The 22,534-nt window shown below is 42.7% G+C and overlaps 1 protein-coding gene across 5 annotated transcripts in view; it reads right to left on the reverse strand.

Annotated features, from left to right (window-relative positions):
- Palm2akap2 (PALM2 and AKAP2 fusion) overlaps nt 1–22,534 on the reverse strand; it is a 457,266-nt gene that overhangs the window by 242,417 nt on the left and 192,315 nt on the right. For all 5 annotated transcript variants that reach the window (XM_047523747.1, XM_047523751.1, XM_047523749.1 and 2 more), the window contains 2 exons: nt 14,315–14,395; nt 5,800–5,930 (listed from right to left, as the gene is read on the reverse strand). In XM_047523747.1, the coding sequence (XP_047379703.1) occupies nt 5,800–5,930; nt 14,315–14,395 (212 nt within the window). The remainder of the gene's footprint in view (nt 1–5,799; nt 5,931–14,314; nt 14,396–22,534) is intronic.

A 22,534-nucleotide genomic window follows, 5' to 3' on the forward strand; every position in this document is an offset into this window, starting at 1 on the left:
ATGCTGCACTGCTTCAGGAAGAGGCATTGGTAGGGACTGGGGAGTGAACACTAGTGTCATTTCACTGAATATCACAGGTCCCCAAACATTTTAGCTTAAAATAACGTCTGTTGGGCATTTTGAGAATGTGCTTTGGAATTAGGCAAAACCGAGTTCAAATACTTGTTCTTTTACTTATTATTGGGGTTATAAGGGGCTCCTCCCACATTTCACATTTGCTATAATCATCATCAACCCCCACCTCAGGGGAGGGTGATGAGGCTTCCCTGAGAACATTAATGAATTAAATGGAGGCAAAGTATCTAGGCCAGTACCCAGTACAGAATAGGAGACCAATAAATATCAGCCAGTATAGTGATATCACTGCACAGTTTATAGTGTATACACCACACATAGTTTCATTTTGATAGAGGAAAAATGGAAACTACAAGGAGGTTGTATTGCCAAATTGACTGAGAGTGGGGTGGGGACCCAGGCTGGGAGTGCACAGATGTGGGGTGCCAGCCTGGATTGCTCCACTCCCTGCCGTGAAAGATGAACACATTGTGGAGTTAAAAATAGCAAGTGCCAAGAACACAATGAATCCCAAGCAGTGTCTTCTGTGATTTCAGGGGTTGATTTTTCTAGAACAGTTGTGAGTGACCAAATTCCATAAAATAACACACACATGTATGCCTATGTCACCTGTCTTCTGCTGTGAGCCTCTTAATAATGTAGAAGATTGAGTGAATTCTGATATTCACCAGAGGCCAACAGAAGCACTCAGACGTCTTAAGTCAGAAGCAGAAATGGACCAGTCCACTTATATCTTGAATTTGAATAAAAACGCTGCATGGTCTTCTCTGGGTTAACAACTGGGATTTCGGTATTCTATTCAATGAATATTTGATGTGACATATTTTAGAACTGACAGCTGTTCAGATGAATCAACCATCTTTGTGATGAATCAGTTCCTTACACATGGGTCTTTTGTTTCCGGAGAAGCCAACCTTTTCCCCAGTTTTGACCTGCATTTCAAACCACTGCCTTCAACAACTGGGTATTTGTTCAGAGAAGAGATTTCTAGCCAACTCCTCAAATTAAAGAACCTTAGAACATGAGGCCTAGAAGATCCTAAGAGATGAGGAAACTGAGATCAGAGAAAATGAGACCTGGGCCCAAGGACACATAGCAAATTACCAGCAGAGCTAGAATTAACATCCTGGCTTTGTGATTGCTCATTTCATTTTAATTTAATACTCCATGAGGTTTCTCATCTTCACTAGGGGTAATTCCAAGGGGCAGAGGAGGGGGACAAATTTTTCCCACATTTGTTATTAAGCAAAGAAAGAAAACTATATGTTAAATGCTTGAATAAAAACTGATGAAATTAGAAATAGACTCTTAAGTGAAGAATATCACAAGCCAAGTGCTGATTGGAATGGACTTGAAGTAGACAAGTTTTGTGGGGGATCTGATTGCTAAAGTATCCAAGAGCATCACTATGAGCTTGTGTGTAGTCCCCAGGACTCCATTACATACATTGAGGACAGGGATAATGGTTGGCGATGGGCCCGACCCAGAGACGATCCCTTGGACTTTCTCAAGATGGTAGTCCACCAATGGGAAATAAAACAGATGTCAACATATAAAAAAATTTTTTTAAGGTATATAGATTTTGCTTTCAACAATTTGGTTTTTTTTGTTGTTGTTGTTCGTTTGTTTTGTTTTTGGTGCCAGGGATTGAACACAGGGGCGCTTAAACACTGAGCCACATCCCCAGCCCTTTTTATTTTTCGTTTTGAGACAGGGTCTCACTAAGTTGCTTAGGGCTTTGCTAACTTGCGGAGGCTGGCTTTGAATTTGCAATCCTCCTGCCTCAGCCTCCCAAGCCTCTGGGATCATAGGTGTGTACCACCATACTGAACTGCTTTCAACAATTTGGATCTAATTTAGCCTCTCTTACCTCTGGTTTCCAGCAAGCCAAAAATACACTCCTGACATTACCCAGGGGAAAATGGAGCAGAAGAATCATGATCTATGAGTCCACTGTGGTGACCAGGTTCTCTTCTCCCTTTCTAGGCACTTTGGTGTCACATCTTCAAGGACAAACTGCTTTGAATTTCAGTCAGATATCTCCAAAAAAAATGGTAAGAGCTTTCTGATCTTTGATGAGTGACCAGCTTTCCTGAGCTGTATCATTTCTAGCCTGGTAAGTCAAGGCTGCTTCTCATCAAGTTCAAATGGAAGCTGGGCTCCACTGTGGGGTCAGTAGAGGAGAGGACTTAGTTCTCAGCTAGAGCTCTTCTCACCTCCAGGAGTGCTCAGAGCAGATTTCAAACATCCTTGAGTCAAAGCAGGAAGGCCCACAGTCAGTCTGAAATTAAGGGTCATGGTTGCCCCTCCTTATTCTGTGTGTTATCCGTTTCCTGAATGCACACCAGAATTGTCTGGAGTACTCTTTTAAAATAGCATAGATTCCGGGATTCCTTACAAGTGTCACTGAATTCAAATTTCTGGAATGAGGCCTAGGAATCCTTATGTTTTAAAAGCTCCCCAGGTAATTCTAATACCCAGGCTTTAATATTTTAATTATACTTTCCTTCCCTCCCTCCCTTCCTTCCTCCTTCCTTCCTTCCTTCCTTCTTTCCTTCCTTCCTCTTTTTCTCCTATCTTTCTTCTTGGGCTGCCCTGAAAATCCAAGAACCACAAAAGGTAGTTCTAGAAGACAGACAACATTATCCACACCAAAGCAAACACCCACGTAGGAATGACATTTTGGAAGAGAATGGGTCTGTGAACCTGGCTGCTCTGGTGCAGTTACTGGTTGAAAAGCATCTTAGAATTAGAAAGGTGGTTATGTTCTTTCTTCTTGAAGGTTATCTAAGGAACAGACATATGTCTAAGTGTAAATTTGCATGCTTTATTTGAAATCTTTATCATATTCAGAATGGTCCAGAGATAAAGAATTAAGATGTGGCCCAAACCCCAGATACACTTGAAGTTCTGCATTAGGTAACTACCATCTTTTCTTTTCCAAAATGAAATGCCCCAAATTTCCTTTAATCTTTCCTTATGGAAATTTTCCCTGTTCTTTGATTATTATTATTATTCTTCCTTCAGTTTCTTCAAGCTACTGTTGGTTCAACAACAAGGACTGAAACACCTTCAGGGAACAACTGTACTATTAATATACTTTGTAGTTTGAAAGCAGCTTATATCTCTTTAGGCATATTTAATTGATTGCTAGCAAGTGACTTAGACCAGCAGACCCAAACAAAAAGATCTACAGATTAATGTTTAGTTTCAAACAAAGTTTCCTTTGAAATTCCTTTATTTAGTGGTCCTGCCACATCCACAGATAGTTTCTGAGATTCCCATTATATAAAGATCAAATTCTGAAACTGATCTCAAAGCCACTCGTTCTCTGTCTGTTCTTCTCTTCCTTCCTTCTGTATTGGTGAGTTGTTTCAGTTGGTCTTTGTTATTGACTGACTTTTCTATAGTTCCCTCATGCTGATCAGTTCTCCCTAACAGTTTTCATTTCACAATCATGTATCAAGGTGGAAATATCCACCCTCATCCTTCACCCTTTTCTGATCTATGTTTTTCCACTAAAAGTTGGCTGTCTGTCTCCTCCCCTGGATTTGGGCTTGACCATGAACTTGTGTTAGCTAAGGACTTATAGACTGTTCTGGGACTAGGTCTTGCTTCTGTTGCCATGAAAACAGAATAACAGCAGCCTAATAGTAAGAGAAAATAATCATCTACACATCAACCTGCAGTTTAGAGGCTCTTAGCTGAAATCAGAAACCTGCAGGGTCTGCAGCCAATCCCACAGACTCTGCAACTCTGCAGGGTGCCTATGTTTACAGTGAGTCCTACAGTCAACTCTGCCCCACTACAGGCAGGTGTCTTGGCGGACCGAGTATTCTCTACAGGAAGAGGGAGAGTAGATCCTTTCTTCCTTTGGGACTAAAGTTGTTGAACACTGTACAGGTTGAGCATTTCTTATCTGAAGATCTAAAATTGTAAATACCCCAACATCTGAATCATTTTCAAAGATGACATCACAAGTGGAAAATTCCACACCTGACCTTTGGTGGTTCAATGTACACTAATTGTTTCATGCACAAAATTATTAAAAATATTGTCTAAAATTACCTTCAGTCTATGTGTATGAGGTGTATACATGAAACATAAATGAATCTTGGCTCCGAGTTGGGTCCCATCCTCTAGATATCTCATTATATGTAAATATTTCAAAACTTTAAAAAATCCCAAACCTAAAACACTTCTGGTTCCAGCATTTTGGAGAAGGGTTATTCAGCCTCTAGTAGAAAAGATACAAGAACAGGGGAAGCAGAAACTGACTTGGAGATAGGAAGAGAGTCTCCTCAGGAGATGATGCCCGTGGCGGCCCTCCTCTGGGAACACAGCTCATCCCCAGCACACATCCAATGGCCATTTGGCTAATGTCATGACAGGGGTTAAAACATCCCCTGAATCTGGGCCTAAGCACCCATTCCTTTAGTCTATTGTGATTCCATTCCTTCTGGCTTGGAGATCTAACTCCTAAATGGGCTCAAGGAGTTCGTCTGCATGTACTGAGTGAGTTCTTTATCCTCTGGACTCAAAGATAAAAAGACATTTCCTTTATCTTTCTGAGTATGATCAAGCCCACCTGAATGGTAAACCTGTCCCTAATATTACACCTCATTTCAATGGTCATTTAGCCAAAACTGAGTCTCAATTTAAGACTCTGGCCTCCATATGGCATGGCTCAGTTTGCAGATAAGATTTACCATCCACTGGACCATGAAGACAACATATTCAGGCTCAGGCCAAGGTAAAACTTCCAATTTGCTTAAAAATGTCATAAAGCTAATTTTATCCTATTTTACAATTTTTTCTTCTTCTGCCTATAATAACACCTACTCTTTCTCTCATATTTAATTTTATTTATATTGTGGAATAAATGGCTGGTAGCAGTTTAGCCATTTTACCCTTTTGTATTCTAAGGAAACGTGTATATGTATACACATGTGTATACTTACGTGTGTGTGTATGTGCATACATGCAAACTTTCTCTTGGTCCATTTCCCCCACATGTAAAGTTTAGCCAACCTATTCTGAAAGCTCTTTAAGCGACATGAGGATCTAAGCAAAAAAGGGACAGAAGCTGAAGTATGTCTTTTGGGTTTACCGTCAAGTGCAAACCTACATTTTTGCTCCTGGCTACCCAATGGTCACAGGCAAATTACCTGTCTCCCAGAATGAAATGGTCAGAAACTGGATGAAATCCATAAAGAAAGCAACCAGTCCTAGGAGCCATGCAAGTAGACAATACAGAGTTGACTTGTGGACCCCAGGCACACAACCTACAGAGGTAACCTCACTTGCCCTCCCCTATGTACTCTTCATCCCAACCCCAAGACCCTTGGCTACAAATTTCCCATTTCAAATTGATTCCCTGTAGCAAATATGCAAACAAACCCACTGGAGGGATAATAACTGCTGACAGTCTGATCCCAAGGAGGAAAAAGACAAAAACTGAGAAAAGAACTCAAAATGGGGCAATTTGCAAAGGGGCAAGGTGCTCCCAATACCTCAGTGGCCAGGAAGGTATCACTGTACTTACCGTATTGCACCCCAATACAGCACACAGTACTCTGAGCAGTAACCCTGGGTCATGACGGAAGTGAGAAATACCTATGCAGCCAAGTAGTTCTAAAGCACTGGGAGAGGCCCCCTAGAGGCGAGTAGTGGTCCCTGCACCGCCAACCTCAGCTTGGGGTCCCAGGGCTGCAAGCCACCTACCTCTGGATGTTATCCTCAAGCTGCTTGACTCTGAACTCATCCTCCTCAGACTGCCGCCGCCTGGCTTCCTCCTCTTCGGCAGTTCCGGCGGGGATACCTTGCAGCAGCCATTTTTCCCGAAGCACTTTGGACTGTGGGAATGAGGGAAGATAACAGACAAGATGACACCTTTCCATCCACGCCCCCCTCTCCGTGGCAGGCTCCCCGTTTCAACTCCACCCCCTTCAGCATTCACCTGGATCGCTGCCTTCACCTTCTCACTGACTTGGCTCCCCATGTCCCTCCAGCCCAACCTTCAGCGGGTTGCTGGACAGACTTATTTCTACATTTTAAAGAATTCCATTAAAATATTTGCTGAGAACCCCCAGTACCCAGCATAATTCTGGCTGCTAAAACAAAACAAATCTCTGTCATTTTGCAGCTTCTGCTTTGGTCAGGAGACAACAAACATTTTATATACACATAATAGGTACACACACACACACACACACACACACACACACTTATATGTATCAACTTTCCCCCAGATGCTGGGGGATGCAAGGAGTAGGGGAGGGATATGGAGAGTGTTGCTATGTTTTATAGGATGGGTCCAAAAGACTTACTGATAGGTTACATTTGAGCAGGGCACAGTCCAGAACTAGCGACACTCTGATCTGGAGAAAGTGTGGGTCTAACACGGTTGTTGATTATCTCCACATTTTCTTTCTTTCTTTTTCTTCTTCTTCTTTTTTTTTTTTTTTTTTTTTTTTTTTTACTATTTTTTTAGTTGTAGATGGACACAGTATTTATTTATTTATTTTTATGTGGTGCTGAGGATCGAACCCAGTGCTTCACACATGCAAGGCAAGGAAGGACTCTACCACTGAGCTACAGCCCCAGTCCCTCCACATTTTCTATTATTTAAAAAACTGAAAAAGAAAAGTCAAGTGAACTGTATAATAAATACCCATGTGATCTTATCTAGATATAACAATTGTAAACATTTGCCATGTTTTCCCACAAAACATTTTAAAGTAAATATCAAATACCATGACATTCCACCCATCAATATTTCAGTATATGTCTCTATCCCCAGCCCATAAATGCTCTATTTATACTTATATAGATATTTATGTATCTATTTTTTTTCATATGCAATTATAGCTTCATTGTAAAATTTCCTAAGATCACCCACTGTCTGGTCCGTGTTAAAATGTTCTTTTTAAAAGACTAACCTATGTCATGTCCCTTCTTAAAAACTTTCTAATGACTCCCAAATATCCCCAGCAGAGGCCCCCAACAATATTAAAAGCATACACCCACCTTGTGATGGTACTATATTATGCAGTCCCTATGAGGACTTAGGGCACTTGACAGATTCTTCTCAGTAACAGCTGGCCACTGAAGGAACAACAGCAGTAACGGCTATGAAGTCAGCCAAAGCAGAGTGAGGACCAGCTTCCCTAATTTCCTGGTATCACCTCTGTCAAGAGTTTTGGGGGTGGCTGCGGTTGTAGCACAGTGGTAGAGCCCTTGCCTAGCATGTGGGAGGCACTGGGTTTAATTCTCAGCACTGCATATAAATAAATAAAATAAACATCCATTGACAACTAAAAAAATATTTTAAAAATATTAAGTAGGACAAGCAAGGTAAAAGGAAAGAGGGAGTTCCTCATGGTTAAGAGCCAGGGCATGCAGACTCAGCAATCTTTTTGTAACTCTAATGAGCAAATGATGCACAATTGCATAAATACTTTTTTATTTATTTACTTATTTTTGGTGCTGGGGATTGAACCCAGGGCCTTGTGCATGCAAGGCAAGCACTCTACCAACTGAGCTATATCCCCAGCCCATAAATGCTCGTTTTTATGTTAGATTGCAGGCTTATTATGAACCTATATGATGAGCTTTTCAGATTTACCAATATTTGGTAACAGTAAGTTACAGTTCCTTAATGGTCCCGATTCACCATTCTACAGAGAAGTCCAGCTGCCACTCGTTCATCACTGTGGTGACCCTGCAGATGCACAAGAGCGAGTTTGGACTAGAAACCTGCATGTCCAGGATGAAGCCTTTGTTATCAGTGCATCAGCAGAGGGTCCAGCCAGCTGTGGCTTTTATTGTGGGTTTGTTTTTTTTTTTTTGGCCATTTAATTATAAATCATTGCACAGATCTGTTGGTTATTCTTATAGAACAGACAGACAAATTTATAGCAACTGACCTATGATTTTCCAATACAGACTTAAAGGCATGTGTTTGTTTATATATAAGTGATTACTAACTGTACTGCTAAAGTGATTAGCAATGGAGCGCACTCTACTATCCTACCTCTGCATAAGATCATCCAGGAATCCATTTATGTGTGTGTGTGTGTGTGTGTGTGTGTGTGTGTAGGGTTGGGGTGCAGCTCAGTGGTAAAGCATGTGCTTAGTATGTGTGAGGCCCTGAGTTTGATCCCCAGTACCAAAAGCACCCAAATAAGATTGACAAAATTAGCAGGCACCACTGCCCTTCTCCCTAACATGGATACCTACTTTCCAGCTTCTCTAATAGCATCTCCTAATTGACAACCATCCCATCCTTCAGTCCCTTGCAGTTGGAGCTTCATTTTTCATTCATCTATGAGATTGATGTGTGAGGCTGCAGCTGGTCATAAGCTGAATAAGGAATGAATCTGAAAAGCCATGCATTTTAGCAAGTATAAAATCTTCAACTAATAAAACTAAGAAAGACCTTTGAGATGAACTAACCAAATCTTTCTCACGTACAGATAAGGTTACTGATGTGGAGCCACTTTTGAAGGTGACCTAGGTAAGCAGTAAAAAGTGTCGGGAGCAGGTGTGTGGGGCAGGTGAGAAAGTCGGAGATGAATCAGGACTTGTAATGAGAGTCCAGTCATTTTCTGATCAGGTGTGTGTTAATTTTATAAAGTCCTGCTTAGCAATCTTTCCTCCATAATTCTGGCACTGATGTCGGACTTCAAGACTTCCTCACCCTGGGCTATAAAAATATTCATCTGTGATTCATTCTGGAACTTTTGTGTTTTGCCTTTTAACCCAAATCTTTCATTCACCTGTAATCTGGCTAAAGCTAACACTGGTTGCACTAGTGGATGATGGCTTGCATCTGGCTAATGGTCAGTGGGTTAAACTCAGGGTGAGGCAAAAGTTATATCTGTATTTTCAATCATTCACTAATGTCCCCTCCCTCTTCCCTTTTCTCTTAACTCTTTTATCCCTTTCTTCCTCCTTTTTGCCACCCAATATGATCTTGGTTCAGTTTTGTGATTTTGAGAAATGATGCAGTTGACACAGGAAGATGCCAACCCAAGATTTCTGATAGAAGGGGAGTGTCACTTCCACTCAAACTGTGTGTGGGGCCAGGGGACACCCGATGGGAATAAAGAAAAGATGGTTCCTATCCATGGTGTGCTGGCCTATCCATTGAATATTTAGAAATTCGAAGTCGGCCTTTCACATACACTAATAACCAAGAAAAGTCTCAAAGTAGTGCTGAAAGTTCAAACTAGCAAGAGTCTCTCTTTGCAGCAATGTCCTCAATACCTTAGGACCACTCAGCAAATGACCTTGGTGGGTTGACAATAAACATTTCGCAGGGTCACGATTCAGTCTTTCATCTTTTTCCATTCAGTTGTCTCTAAAGAAAAGACTGTGGCCTTTAAAATACGACCAATAATGTTCATAGCTGGGTTAGGAGAAAACTCTAGTTGGGGTTCCCTGCTCATGAATAAATCATTCGAAGGCAGCTCATGTATTGTAGTATTAGTGATACGATTCTGGCAGTGCTGACTGCGTCGCACAAACCTTTACCAACGTGGAAGTCCCATTGGGCACAGGTTGCAGCACTACAGAGCTCACATTCTGGGCTGGGACTCTGAACAGCCCAATAAAATAGACAAATCTCTGGCAAAGGGAATATTAAATTCAGTCTGTTCTGGTGTAACTCTGTAGTTGATTTATTTAAAACAAATTCACATTATCACAAGTCGTACTATAAAAAACAATAAACAATAAATAATTGTTTCCATGGAATAAAAAAACCAAGACAATTTTTCAAAAGAAGCATATTGATAGCTCTTGCCTCATGAAATCTCTCAATATATTAAAGAGCCATAGGGATTAAGCAAGAATGGCACTGGACCCCGGATGGGCACAGTGGGAGAACAAAGGAATCCACAAACAGTGGGCTTGAGAGTAAGGGAGTATGTGATAAAGATGACAATTACGTCAGGAAGGAAAGGATAAATTAGTCGGTGAATCGAGATGAGACAAGTGGCTCCTGATGAGTGAACTGTAGATTCCTACCTCATGCCTTATAGGAAAATAAGTTCTATGTGGGTTAAAACTACTGAGATGTAAGAAATCTCATAAGTAAATGTTTGAGACGGAAAACCTTCCAAGGATGACATCCGAGTCAGAAAGTATAAAGTAAAACAAGGCTAGATGTGATTCCACAAAAATCACAAATTTTTGTATGGGAACTGAGAGGAGCCCATGTGTAAAAATCAAAACAGATGTAAATGTTAAGGTAATGAGGACTCTAATGTTAATATGATCTCATTCTACTAACAGGCTGGTGAGTCCTGTGGACAAGCATTATGTATCTTAATCTATAAAGATACCTTGTGGGAAAAGGATAGCAGCATACACCCCATGGGATTATATCCAGGTGGGGTGGATGCAGTTGATATTTCATCTGGGTATGTTCTTGTACTTTTAAATTGAGTTTTTGCAATGAACATACCTTCCTTCCTTTTATAATAAGCAAGACAAATACAGCAACCAAAATTGCTTACTGGTTCCATTTGTGTTTCTTGGGAATTCGTACATCATAAGTATTAGTTACTAAACAAAGCTAGGCATCTTCTAAAAAAAAAATCTGAGACTGGGTCCAGTGGTGCATGCTTGTCATCCAGTTCCTCAGGAGGCTGAGGCAGGAGCATCACAAGTTTAAGGCCAGTCTGAGCAATTCAGCAAGACCCTGTTGCATAATAAAATAAAAAGGGTTGGGGATGTAGCTCTGTGGCAGAGCATTTGCTTAACATGTAGGATACCCTGTGTTCAGTCTCTAGCACCACTAAAAAGAAAAAGAAACCAAGGAAGGAAGGAAGGAAAAGGAAAGGAAGAGAAGTCAAAATTTAATTTTGGCCAGAAACTAAAATATCTTAAAGGTTTCCTAATCACTACAGTGTAGCAGCTCATGTTTTAACATTTCATACTTCAGTTTAATTCTTTGCATTAAAGAATTTGCTCACATTCCATGTATAAAGTAATGATATTCCACTCTGTGGAGCTACTGTACATGCCTAAATATTGCAGTGAGCAAATATATAAAACAAACATCCAAATGTCAAAACTCTGTGCCTTGTATTCTATTTATTTCCTTTGACAAAAGACCAGCGAATCTAAGTAATTCATGTCTCATTGCATGACAAGAAGTGTCCACAGAATACTTGATTCTCATATAATTCTCATATGTGATTTACAGATATGGAATATGATCACATGAAGAGTTTAAGACTTACAACTCAATAAAAAGGAAACCAAACTCTAATGATTTTCCATTTTTCTTTGTACTGAGAATATTTTTTTTTTTTCCCTTCAAGAGCATCTGGGAGTTTACAAATTAGTGAAATAAATAGTAATTACTGACATATTTCCTAATATTTCTACTTAAGAAATCTACAATAATCACTGTGACAAGACTCCACATGGTCTAAACTTTCTGGAGCCCACACAAATATATTTTGAGTGAAAAGACAGTGATGAAAGCTACTGGCATCTTTCTAAGCAAATTATCAAAAGGAAACACTAGGTTCAAAGAGCACAGTGTCCTGGGAAGAAGCTGATCTTTGGAGACAGACAGAACCTGGGTTCAATCTGGACTCCCTCGCTTACAGTCTTTGTGTCCTTGGACGTATTACTTGACCTCATGGATGTGTTTCTGTACCTGTGGGATGGGGAGACCAACATCCACCTGTGGTCACTACTGAGGACAGGTATTTAAAGTAGCAGGCACATGCTAGGTACTCAAAATATTGGTGACTATCATTGAGGGTGAACAAGAGGGTGCCCAAGGTTGCTGTGCGGCCAGGACAAAGCTGGCTGGCTCTCCTCTGAGAGACTCAGAGAGGAGGAAATACAACCTTTCATCCAGGGGTGAGGCCGCCAAGCTGGAAACTGAGTGATTCCAGGGCAGATGACTCACACTAGTCAACGGTTAATTGATTTGAAGTGGAACCCATTCCTTCCTTTCTGATGTCTGAGGTGATCTCATCTTTCAATAGGGCCCCCTCTTCCTTATATCAAAATAATGCAATTACTTTAAGGAGGATAGACTCAGAACAAAGAGAGGCAGAACCAGGAGGTAAGCTGCCCCCTGGGGCACAGTGAGGCCTGAGACTCTCCTGGCCTTGCCACCAACCCTTCCTCTCAGGCATGGAAGCCCCGTGCCTCTCAGAGCCGGGGCATCTCTTCAGCTAGGATCAGATACACAGTGTCACCTTTGGAGCCTCTAGCTCTCCTTTATTGTTCAAGGCTAACAATCCATCCTCATTCTGTCCCCACAAGCTTTCCCCAGAGAGAAGAAAAGACAATGCGCTGGTATCCACTTACTAAATACAGTCACCTCCGGTCCACCCACTCCAGTTAAGCAAGACTTCTTGGTGAATGTGCTGGGTGCACCCCTAGATAACCAATCTATCTGATTGGCAGAACTATCTGATTCCCCTGTTTCCAAGCCCCTGAAAGACCCTCATTGCTTATTCACATCAAACTAAATCCTTTTTACTATTCTTTCTGTTGACTGGATGGCTGGGTAGATGATGGATCAATGGAGGCACACACGAAAAATGGATAGAATATTCTAACACTATGCTGGACATAGGCAACGAATGAGTCTTTCGTATCCTGTTTGGCACCCCAGAATGAGAAGTGGGACAAAAAGGAACATATGTTCACTGCCTGACTTTAGATTCAAGGAATGCAAAAGCAGAGACGATTCCGAGGTTGGAGAGGAGAGAGGCTGTCCAGTCAAATCAGCCTCTCGGATCCATTTGGTCCTCTTATTTAAAAGCTCATCTTTTCACCAAGAGTTCACGGAGGTTTTAGTGTACCTGAGTCTCTCACAAGGAGTGAATTGACTAATTGACTGTACTCTGAGCTAGAGATCCTGCCCTGTCCAGACTGACCTTGAACAACTCACTCTGTTCTATAGTGTTTTAAGTCTCCCTCTCTGGAAGAAAAGCCAAGCTAATTTTAATCTCAATCTTCTCTTGGGAGTGTTGTCAGGAAAGAGTAACAACATATGGAATATTGTCAATATCCCATTTGGATAAAATGGATTTTCACAATGGACAATATTCTCAGCATCACGCTGCTTTTCTTCCTTTTAAGCACATTTCTCTGGTCCAAGTTAATGGTAAACTGATAAGCATGCAAAGCAGATATAGGTCATGCTGCTCTTTGAAATCACCCACCAGCTTGCTCACGATTCTCATTTTGAGGATTCATTTAGCACAACCCCGTTTTCTAGGGAAGAATAGAAAATGCAAGCAGGAAGGTTCACTTTGTTTTAAAAACGTCCAAACAATCCATATCTAGCATGGCCCCAAGATTCAGCACCACCTTCCCAACCAGCCCCTGAGCAAAGCAATTCTGTACACACAAGGTCACAGCAACTTCTCTTGAGCAGGATTTCCTTAAAAAAAAAAAAAAAAAAAAAAAAAAAAAAACCAGGAGCAGTCAAAAGCAAGCATCAACTTGTAGATGGCCATGGAATGTGGTCACACTTAATTCTCTGAACATGAGGAAAGCAAGATTCAACAACCAGTGGAGTCCTTGTGACAGTGACGGAGCTTTCTCCTGGACTGTAATCAATTACGATGCTTAAGAGCATTATGCCTTATGGAGAAATAAATAAAGAAAAACAGCTCTTTCTCTCCCTTTTTCTTTTTAATATGGTAACAGGGAGACCCAACATGGACAAATAAATCAAAAGCCATCTTTGGCCAACTGCTCGTTTTAACAGAACACTTCTAAAATTGCTGAAGTCAAAATAAAATAGGAGAGTAATCTGAAGTCACAGTGCTGTTCTTTCATCAGAGCCCCCTCCCTTATCGCCCTTCTCTCCATGTCAAGAAAGATATTCACATTTTCCATTTTAAAAAGTGCATGTGGAACCTCGGAGCAAAGGCACCGGAGCAACAGCCCTGGACCATGTGGAGTATGCTCACCCGGTTTCTATATATAGCCTCCACATTTCACAAGCACACACCACCCTGCATCCATCCACATGCACCCTGGAATCTCGGGCTTGCAGAAATCAGAATGCCGTGACGATGCCCTGCATCGGAGAAATCCACAAGAAAAGCCAAGAGACGGCTTCCCGGCTGAATGGAAAGGCTGGTTCAGCCGTGGCAGCGCCTTGGCGGCAGGGCAGCCTCTGCCCAGCTCTCTGGAGTGTGATCTGCATGGCTAATAACGGCACAGGTTCCTGGGATCAGCCACTTACCTTGGAATGCTGCAGCAGGAGTACTTGTTCGTCGAGCTGCTGTCGTTTGCCTTCTATTTCTGTCTGCCTCTTTCTTTTTTCCTTGAAAATAGAGAGAGAGAGAGAGAGAGAGAGAGAGAGAGAGAGAGAGGCTGTCAGAGTGGGTGGGTGTTGGCTCTAGGAATGTGAAGGCAGGGAGCAGGAGTGGGAGCGGCACACATCTGTGCAGACACTTCCAGAGACGCTGGGCACACACGCAGCGTCACCTGCCCCACCGTTGCTGGGTGTGTTGCAGGCAGCAGCCTTCAGCTAACGTGTCTGCAGTGGGCTCGACCAGTGGGAGAAATTCTCCTCACTCAGCCAGGCTGCGACGATTTAATCCAGAAGAAAAGGCGGTTTACACACACACACACACACACACACACACACACACACACACAGCCCTGGGCTGTGCAGTGTTAATTTGGAGACAAAGAATAAAAATCTCAAACCAAAAGACAGGGTTTGTGACAAACTGCAAACAGGAGAGAATTACACAGAGCCAGGGGTGGGCGGGGTGGGGGGAACGCTAGGGTCAGATTTCTTTGAGTAAAATCATATACATAAATAATATGCTGCATTTTCAAATTTGGTAGGACGGATTATCCAGTTAGGCATACCAAGCAAGGCAAATGAGAGAAGTGATCTTTGATCTTTGCCTAAAGGAACCATGGGGGGAACATTCCATGGGGGTGGGGCTCGCTGAGGTTTTGGTAAGTAAGGCATCAACAGTAGAAGAGGATTCTTTAGCTAGCTGAGTCCCTTCCACGGTGATGGGGTTACTTCCTAAAGCCACTCCTAATGGCTCCAATTACCAGCCCTGAACTTGCTACCTGTGTGACTTCTAGTAAGTTCTTTGACCTCCCTGGGTCTCGGTCTTCTCCCACATCAAGTGGACATAAGAACTCTACCCAAGTCATATGGTTGGGATGTGGATTCAATGAGATGATAGATGCAAAGGGACTAGAACAATGCCTGACACACAGTAAGCACTCAATCACTGTTATTTGTTACTATTCCTACTGCCTGGTATGTGCTTCTAGGGAAGTGATTATTGCATAGAAACTGATTTTAAAGGGATATATTTCCCTGGTATTCCCATAGCCTTTCCACGAGAGCATATACTTCCTATTTTCTCTCCACCCTTCTCCAATGCAGACAAAAAACATCACAGGATTGTGATTCCTAAGAACAGGGAGGCCTTCCCCTATGAGAGGTTACTTGTTACTATGCGGCTTCTAACGTACACAGGGGTATTTACTGAGACGTGCACAGCACTGGGCCATTTTCCTTGCTCCCAATTGCAGGCATAAACTTGTTAGGAAGGCATTACAGCATTTTACAACACAACAGCCAGATCCCAGGCAAGCTGAAGTCTGGCTGCTCGCTCCACGTTGATGGAAGCTTTTCTTTTACAGAGTGCCGTGTTTCTGGGATGCAACTGCACCACAGTTGTTCAAATCAATGTCCTAATCATGTGCGTAAAAGCCAAGGTTTTCCACGCCATCAACAGATTTTAAGAAATATTAGCTCATAATCTTGAGTCACTGGAATATAATACTTAAGTCAGGGATAGAATCTCCCGTGACTATTTTAGGAACTTACCATTTACCAAAGGACCCCCGCCAATGGTGCATAATTGATGCTACTTAATTCCAGAGTATGTCTAAGAACAGTTAATAATATGACGGTAGCTGGGAAAAGTGAGGCCCAGTAGCAAGCGCCCACCCGACCAGCATCTCAGAGGTACCACATGATAAGGCAAGGATATCCAGGACCCGCTACCATCTCCAGTCCCCAGAATTCTCTAGATGGGTTCACAGGACCATATCATTCATTGCTATTGACCACCAAGATACACAGTTTTGCTACATCTAAATCCAGAATAAGATACAGTATGTCACGGTACAAGAGGCAGGTCACACATGGGGACTGAGTGTGAACTACACATCTTACTGTTTCCAAGACTTTCCCTGGTGTTCCCACCTCTGTGCATTCACTCATAGGCCAAGTTCTCACTCCAGAGTTGCCCATCATCATAATGGTGGACCCAAATGGGAAAAATACTACCAGCTGGACTCTAGTGGACCTGTACACGCTCAAGCAGTAGACTCCTCAGGAATCACTGCAAACTGATGTGGTCAAGATGGACGTAGGTTGCAAGTTAGTCCTTTAAGAATGGGTAGGATTTAGGTAGTAACCGTGCGAGCAAGAGTGGAAGCGTAATGCATGTTCCAGGAACAACGAGGAGGAAAATCTAACTGGGGGGATTCAAAAGACTGGCTAAGACTAGGCCACTGATGGACAGACCAAGAAGCTTGGATTTCACTGAACAGATACTGTACTACTATCTTTGTAAGGTTCTCAGCAAGAGAATGATATGGTGAAATGGCATTTTAGGAACACTAATCTGGCATTGGTGCAAAGGAAGGGTTAATAGGAGTTTGAATACTTTTCCTGTAAAAGAAAAGTAGACACAGAGGCTGTATTAATATTTGCCCTAGGGAAGCACCTAACTGGATTCAAGTTTGAAACCAAAGAGTTGTCAACATACACAACCAGGCCACGTCATTAGCATGTTCCCGTCTGTGTTCTGACTAAATGAGACCTTGGGTTTGGCATCAACAGTAGAAGAGGATTCTTTAGCTAGCTGAGTCCCTTCCACGGTGATGGGGTTACTTCCTAAAGCCACTCCTAATGGGATAAGAAGTAAGATATGCAATTGACCGCTGTTCAGAATTAGGTGCCAGTCAAATCATGGCAAGCCTGGGTCAGACACCTGTGGTCCTTGACACTGGCTTGGTGGATGGTCGAGGTCTGAGCTGTGCTCCTCACCTGGCTAGTCTGCTGGTTCCAGATTTCTCCTTCCCTTAACTAACGCAAAACCAGTGACTCTTGGGTCTTCATTCTCATCAATGCAAAAGCTCTTGTGATTCTACCTCTCCTTTGAGGCCCAGGTCCCTGTATTGAACCGCCAACTGTTCAGGGTCACCCTCCAACTCAACACCTGTACTCGCTCTCTCAGTCATCCCTCACCTGCTACCTTCAGGTCCATTCCTTTTTCTGTATCTCCATCTCAGCAAATGGCCCGACTCAGGTCAGATCTCTAAGCCATCCTAGACATTCACCTTCTTGAAAGGCCGCGTCCTGTTGATTCTGCTTGCCATCTTCCTCATCTCTTGCCTCACACTGCCCTAATGCTCCCTTTTAATCGCCCCAGCTACCCACGTGAACTAGTCCACATCAGGACCTCTTGCAACCCGAGGAATTCAACTGCTTACATTCCATTTCCATCTGGATTACTGGAGGGGTTTCCTCACTGATCTCCCTGCTTCCAAGCCTTGCTTCCTCCACTTTCCACACTACTGCCAGAGTGATATTTTAATATGGAAGACTGACCACCTGCATCCCTTGTCTAAAGCCCAGAGTGTCCCCCTACTGCCTATAGTACAAAGTGCAAGCTCCTTTAGCCTGGCCAGTGAGGCTCCTATCTCACAGCCTCTTTGCCAGCTGTGACCCCTGAACCACTGGCTCCAACCTCAACAGCTGCTTGCAGTGTCCAGCTTTCTAGGCTGCCTCATGTCTTCCTGCCTTTACTCTGACTGCTTTCCCTAACAATAATGGATATCTCACTGCTTCATTTGACAAACACTACTCATCTTTGACAGCACAGTTTAAATGTCAATGAAGCTATACTGACCACCTGTCAGTTTTGATCTGTCCAGTCTTCCTTCTCCTGAGAACACATCCAAACTCACTGTAAATGGTGTCATTGGGAATACTAGTCATGATTGGTCACAAATACCCCAGCTCATCCTTGTCACCAGGACTTACACCTGAACCAGTTTAGGTCAATTATACTACTTTATCTCCTTGCAATAGTGACTGCTCTAAGGGAGAGACTAAGTGACCCAAGTGGGACCAACAAGAGATATTCTAGAGTCAGACACATAAATATTTGGATTTAAAAAACCCTCCCTTCCCACTAGTGTTACACTGAGATGATATATAGCTGAATGGCGATTTTCCCAAGCCACACAGAAAAAAAGAATCTATGTTGAAGAAAATATGGTCACTGCATGGACAGAAGGTAGAGTTTCAAGACAGAGAAAATAGGATCCTAATACATTGTTTGGGCCCAAGATCTAGTCATGTATGAAGTTAGTTCCATCCCTGAGCTTCCTAAATTATCTCTATTAATAAATCTCCTTTCTGCTTGAACTAATTTGACTGATGCCTGTGTCACTTATGATTCAAAGAGTACTGACAAATACCGAAGCCTTTTCTGCTCCCTCCAAAGAGACCTCCACACTCCCTCCTCTCTCTCCTCTTCATGGGCTGTGGATTTTCCCATTAGTACCTTGAGTACTTCACACATTTACACATCTCTGTCAATTAAACTATAAGCTCCTGGAGGACCGGAATCTGGGCTGATACATCTCTAAAGCCTAGAGAGAGTACTGCATGATGAACATGTGTATTTCTGAATGAAGGACCTATCTTCTAACTGAGTGTGTTTGTCTATATCCCTCTTTCAAATGCATTGTCAATCAACACTCATGATTTCAATGGCAGCAAAATATATTACTGAAAACACATTAGCCATCCAGTCCATAAAACCAGAAGAGTCCTAATGACCATGACATTCACCAACAGGTAACAGAAAGATCACTGTGGCTAAGCTTACGAGAACACAGTTGGAAAAGCTACTTCTGGGGAAAAAGTCATGGAAAGCTAATTGTGGGACAAAAGGTGGGGGAAGTGAAAATTCCGGGGGAGAGCTTAAGGAGCTGACAGTAGCAAACCACTAGGATGTCTCCCTCAAGAGACATCTGGAATGAAGTGATCTCAATCCATTAGGAAGGTTTCCAGATCCCTCCACGATTTGGGAGGCCTAGCAAACTACTCTCAATGTCTTTGTGTAAATCACGAATTTTCCTGGCAAGGATTTTCTGGAAGTATTGCAACACTGTAAACACTGCAAACTGTTAGTATAGTAAGGAGCACACACTGTTCAGATGGTCTAAAAGTCTGATGGAAGACAGGTATCCCAGGAGTTCCGGGAGCCGGTCTCCACCTTCGTGCTGGTGAGATGCCCTCTCCTGCTGTCACCTGGGCAATGGGAAGTGCAAGGTAGTGACTGGGGGTGAGGTGGGGCTTGGCCCCAGTTGAGCTTGTGTGAAAGAGGAGAGAGGGGAGGAGGCTGAGCAGGGAGGGCACAAAGAGAAGGAGAAGTGACTTTTCCTTTCCTCCCTGAAGCTACATTCTGACCTGAGCTGATACCCAGGGTCCCAGGGCACAGCAGACAGCAGGAACCAGAAGACCTACTCAAGGCACTAACGCCATCAAAAGAGCTCAGAATTTAGAAGAGAAGGAAAAAGAAAATACATGAAATGATAAGTGCTGCTGTCTTTCTTCTTCCTATTGCTAGACGAAGAGAATTCTGCTGACTCTACCCAGGGTGAGCTAGAAGGGACTGACCGTGGGTCCTTCCCAAGCCACAGACATTTCAAATGACTTTCCACCAGCTAGTTCCTAGGTTTTTGTGAAACAGAATCAGAGAAAGAGGGAAGAATACTGAAAAATAGCAAGTAACAGGTCATTTTAAATAGTTAGCCCTTGGCAAGGGAATGGGGGGGAACAGAGAGGAGAGAAAAGAAAGAAAGGTATGAAAGAGTAAAGAACTGAAAGGGCTTGGCGACAGTTTGAAGTTCAAGAGTGAAACACAAAAGGCTGAGATATTAAGATTAAGAGATCAGCGAGAGAGAATCTTAGATATTTTTCTGTGGTTAACGAAATGCATCTCCTCTGACACTGTCCAGAAGAATCCAGAAGGACACTGGGATGACTTTTTGCTAACTAGACTGTGCTCCTTTGTGACTTCTTGCTACAATTGGATCACCAGGGTGCCCAGATTTTATATAGGTTTTGCTAAGGCACAAGGTGACATTTTTGAGAATTAAATGATAGAAAACCAACTTGCAAACATGGACCCAAGGAGTTTTATCTATTAAGGAGTCAGAACAACATCTCAGTCATGGTTGAATTATAATTACCTGTTTAATGCTGCTGCAGAGTCAGAGCTATTTATATCTGAGGACAGAAAAGGAGGGTGTGCTGTCTGAAAACTGAGAAGCAGGGTGATCAAGCAGAGAAAAATCAAGCAGGTGCCCACTCGGCTTCATCCAGCTGCCTGTCTGGTTATCAGTGAATGTTGAGTTTGCTTGGCAGACGTGTCCCTATCAGTAATCTCATCTAGTGCCATTAGGCGTCAAAACGCACTCTCCCGGCTCTGAAGTCAAGGTTGCCAATCAAGATCCTGAATTTGGTCAGGCTTCCCAAGTGGTTAGCTAAATAGAGAGATGGCGCTTGTTACACCCCCTGCGATGTCCATCCAGAGTGAAGTGGCACTTGGGATTGCAGATGAGTGTATTGAAAGCTGAGTTAGTATGTAATTTTCTTATCCCACACAACTAAAAGACTAGAACCCAGAGCCAGTTGAAATGGGAACCTTAAAAAGTCTGGCCAGTAGGACAAGTGCACTGGGTTTCCGAGAGTCTCACCTTTCTCCCAAGCCACACACCCACCGAACCTGCCCTGTCGCCACATGGAGAATTCTACACCTCTCCTTTCCTGTGGCTTTTTGACCAGCATTTCCATTTGCTCAACTTCTCCCATGAGGCCTCCCAAGCACTGACCTGGGATCAAGAGATCTGACTTCAGTCAGAGGCTCTGCCACTAGCTCCCTGGGAGACTTGGATAAGACTCTTGCTTCTGGGCCTTGGGTTCCCACCTGAGCAATGAGTAAGTTCAACTAGCTTAGCCCTAAATTTCCTTCCAGCTCTAGGCGGCCATGAAGAACACAATGTCACCTGTCCTGTGTGGTCAAAGATGTCCTTCCTCACCTATCAAGTACCTGTGATATCAGCAAGCATTCACATAGTGCTTACTGTTTATCAGGCAATGTCCTGCATGGTTTATAATTTGATTCATCTTCCCAACAACCCAATGAGTTAGCATCTGTCTTTATTTTCACTTCAAAGAGGAGAAACCAAGGTACAGGGAGATAACAATATAGGGTTCGCATGGCTAATGACTGTGAAGCAGAATTGCAACCCTGCACAGAAAATGGAACGTAAATGTCTTAGGATGCTATGGCAGGGTCAAAACAAGGAACAACAGAGATGGCACCAAGCACATCACCTGGTAGAGGGCAGGGACTCAATAAATAAAGCTCTTTCCTTTGTATTTAGCACCCTGGTTTTGGCTTAGGATTTTGACCATACATTGCAATTTATTCCTGGAACCAAAATTCAATCTTCTAGGGGTTGATCCTAAGAATAACAATGACAATGGTGGTAAAAACCAAGAGTATGAGAGTACAGCCAGACAGCCACAGAGGCGGGGTCCACATCCTTGGATCCCACCAAACACAGATTGGAAATATTTGGGAGAAAAATTGTGTCTGAACTGAACAAGCATAGATCTTTTTCTCTTGCCATTATTCCCTAAACAATACAGTGTAACAACTGTTTACATAGCATTAACATTTTATTAAATATTGGAAGCCATCTAGAGACTATTTAAAGCATACTGGAGAATGTACATAGGTTATATGCAAATGCTGAGCCATTTTATACGAGAAAATTGAGGCACCCATGGATTTTGGAATCTGCAGAAGTCCAGGAATCAAGCCCCTTTGATGGTGAGGGACAATTGTATAATGTGGCACCTAAATTTATTGATCATGTGACATGCTGGGCATTCTAGTAAGGAATTCCTTTCAGTTTTTCACTTTAATCTTTTAACACTTTGAGGTTCCTACCTTTAATGTTCCCCATTTTATTGATAAAAAACAGCCACAGCTTAGCTGGAATGAGTGAAGCGCCCAAGTTGTAAGCTAAGAAGTGGCCAAACAGTCTGACCCTCCAGCACTTTCCCATGAACAGAGGCATGTGCAGCACTACTGACCTCTGATTAGCTCTCAGAGTGGACTCTGTTTTGAACACAGGCAACAAAAATTACTGCAGTACCTTCATATTCATATGCCCCAAGCCTTCCAGAGCAAATGAGATGTTGAAAATACAAAACATTCTGATGTCAAGTCCTCCCACCCCGCCCTCCAAAAACGAGGCCTCTTACCAAATCCGCGAGTATTTCCCAATTTCGAACAAAAATAAGTCAAGGCTGTGTTGGAAACTT

Source organism: Sciurus carolinensis, chromosome 14, assembly GCF_902686445.1.
Source record: "Sciurus carolinensis chromosome 14, mSciCar1.2, whole genome shotgun sequence".
NCBI lineage: Eukaryota > Metazoa > Chordata > Mammalia > Rodentia > Sciuridae > Sciurus > Sciurus carolinensis.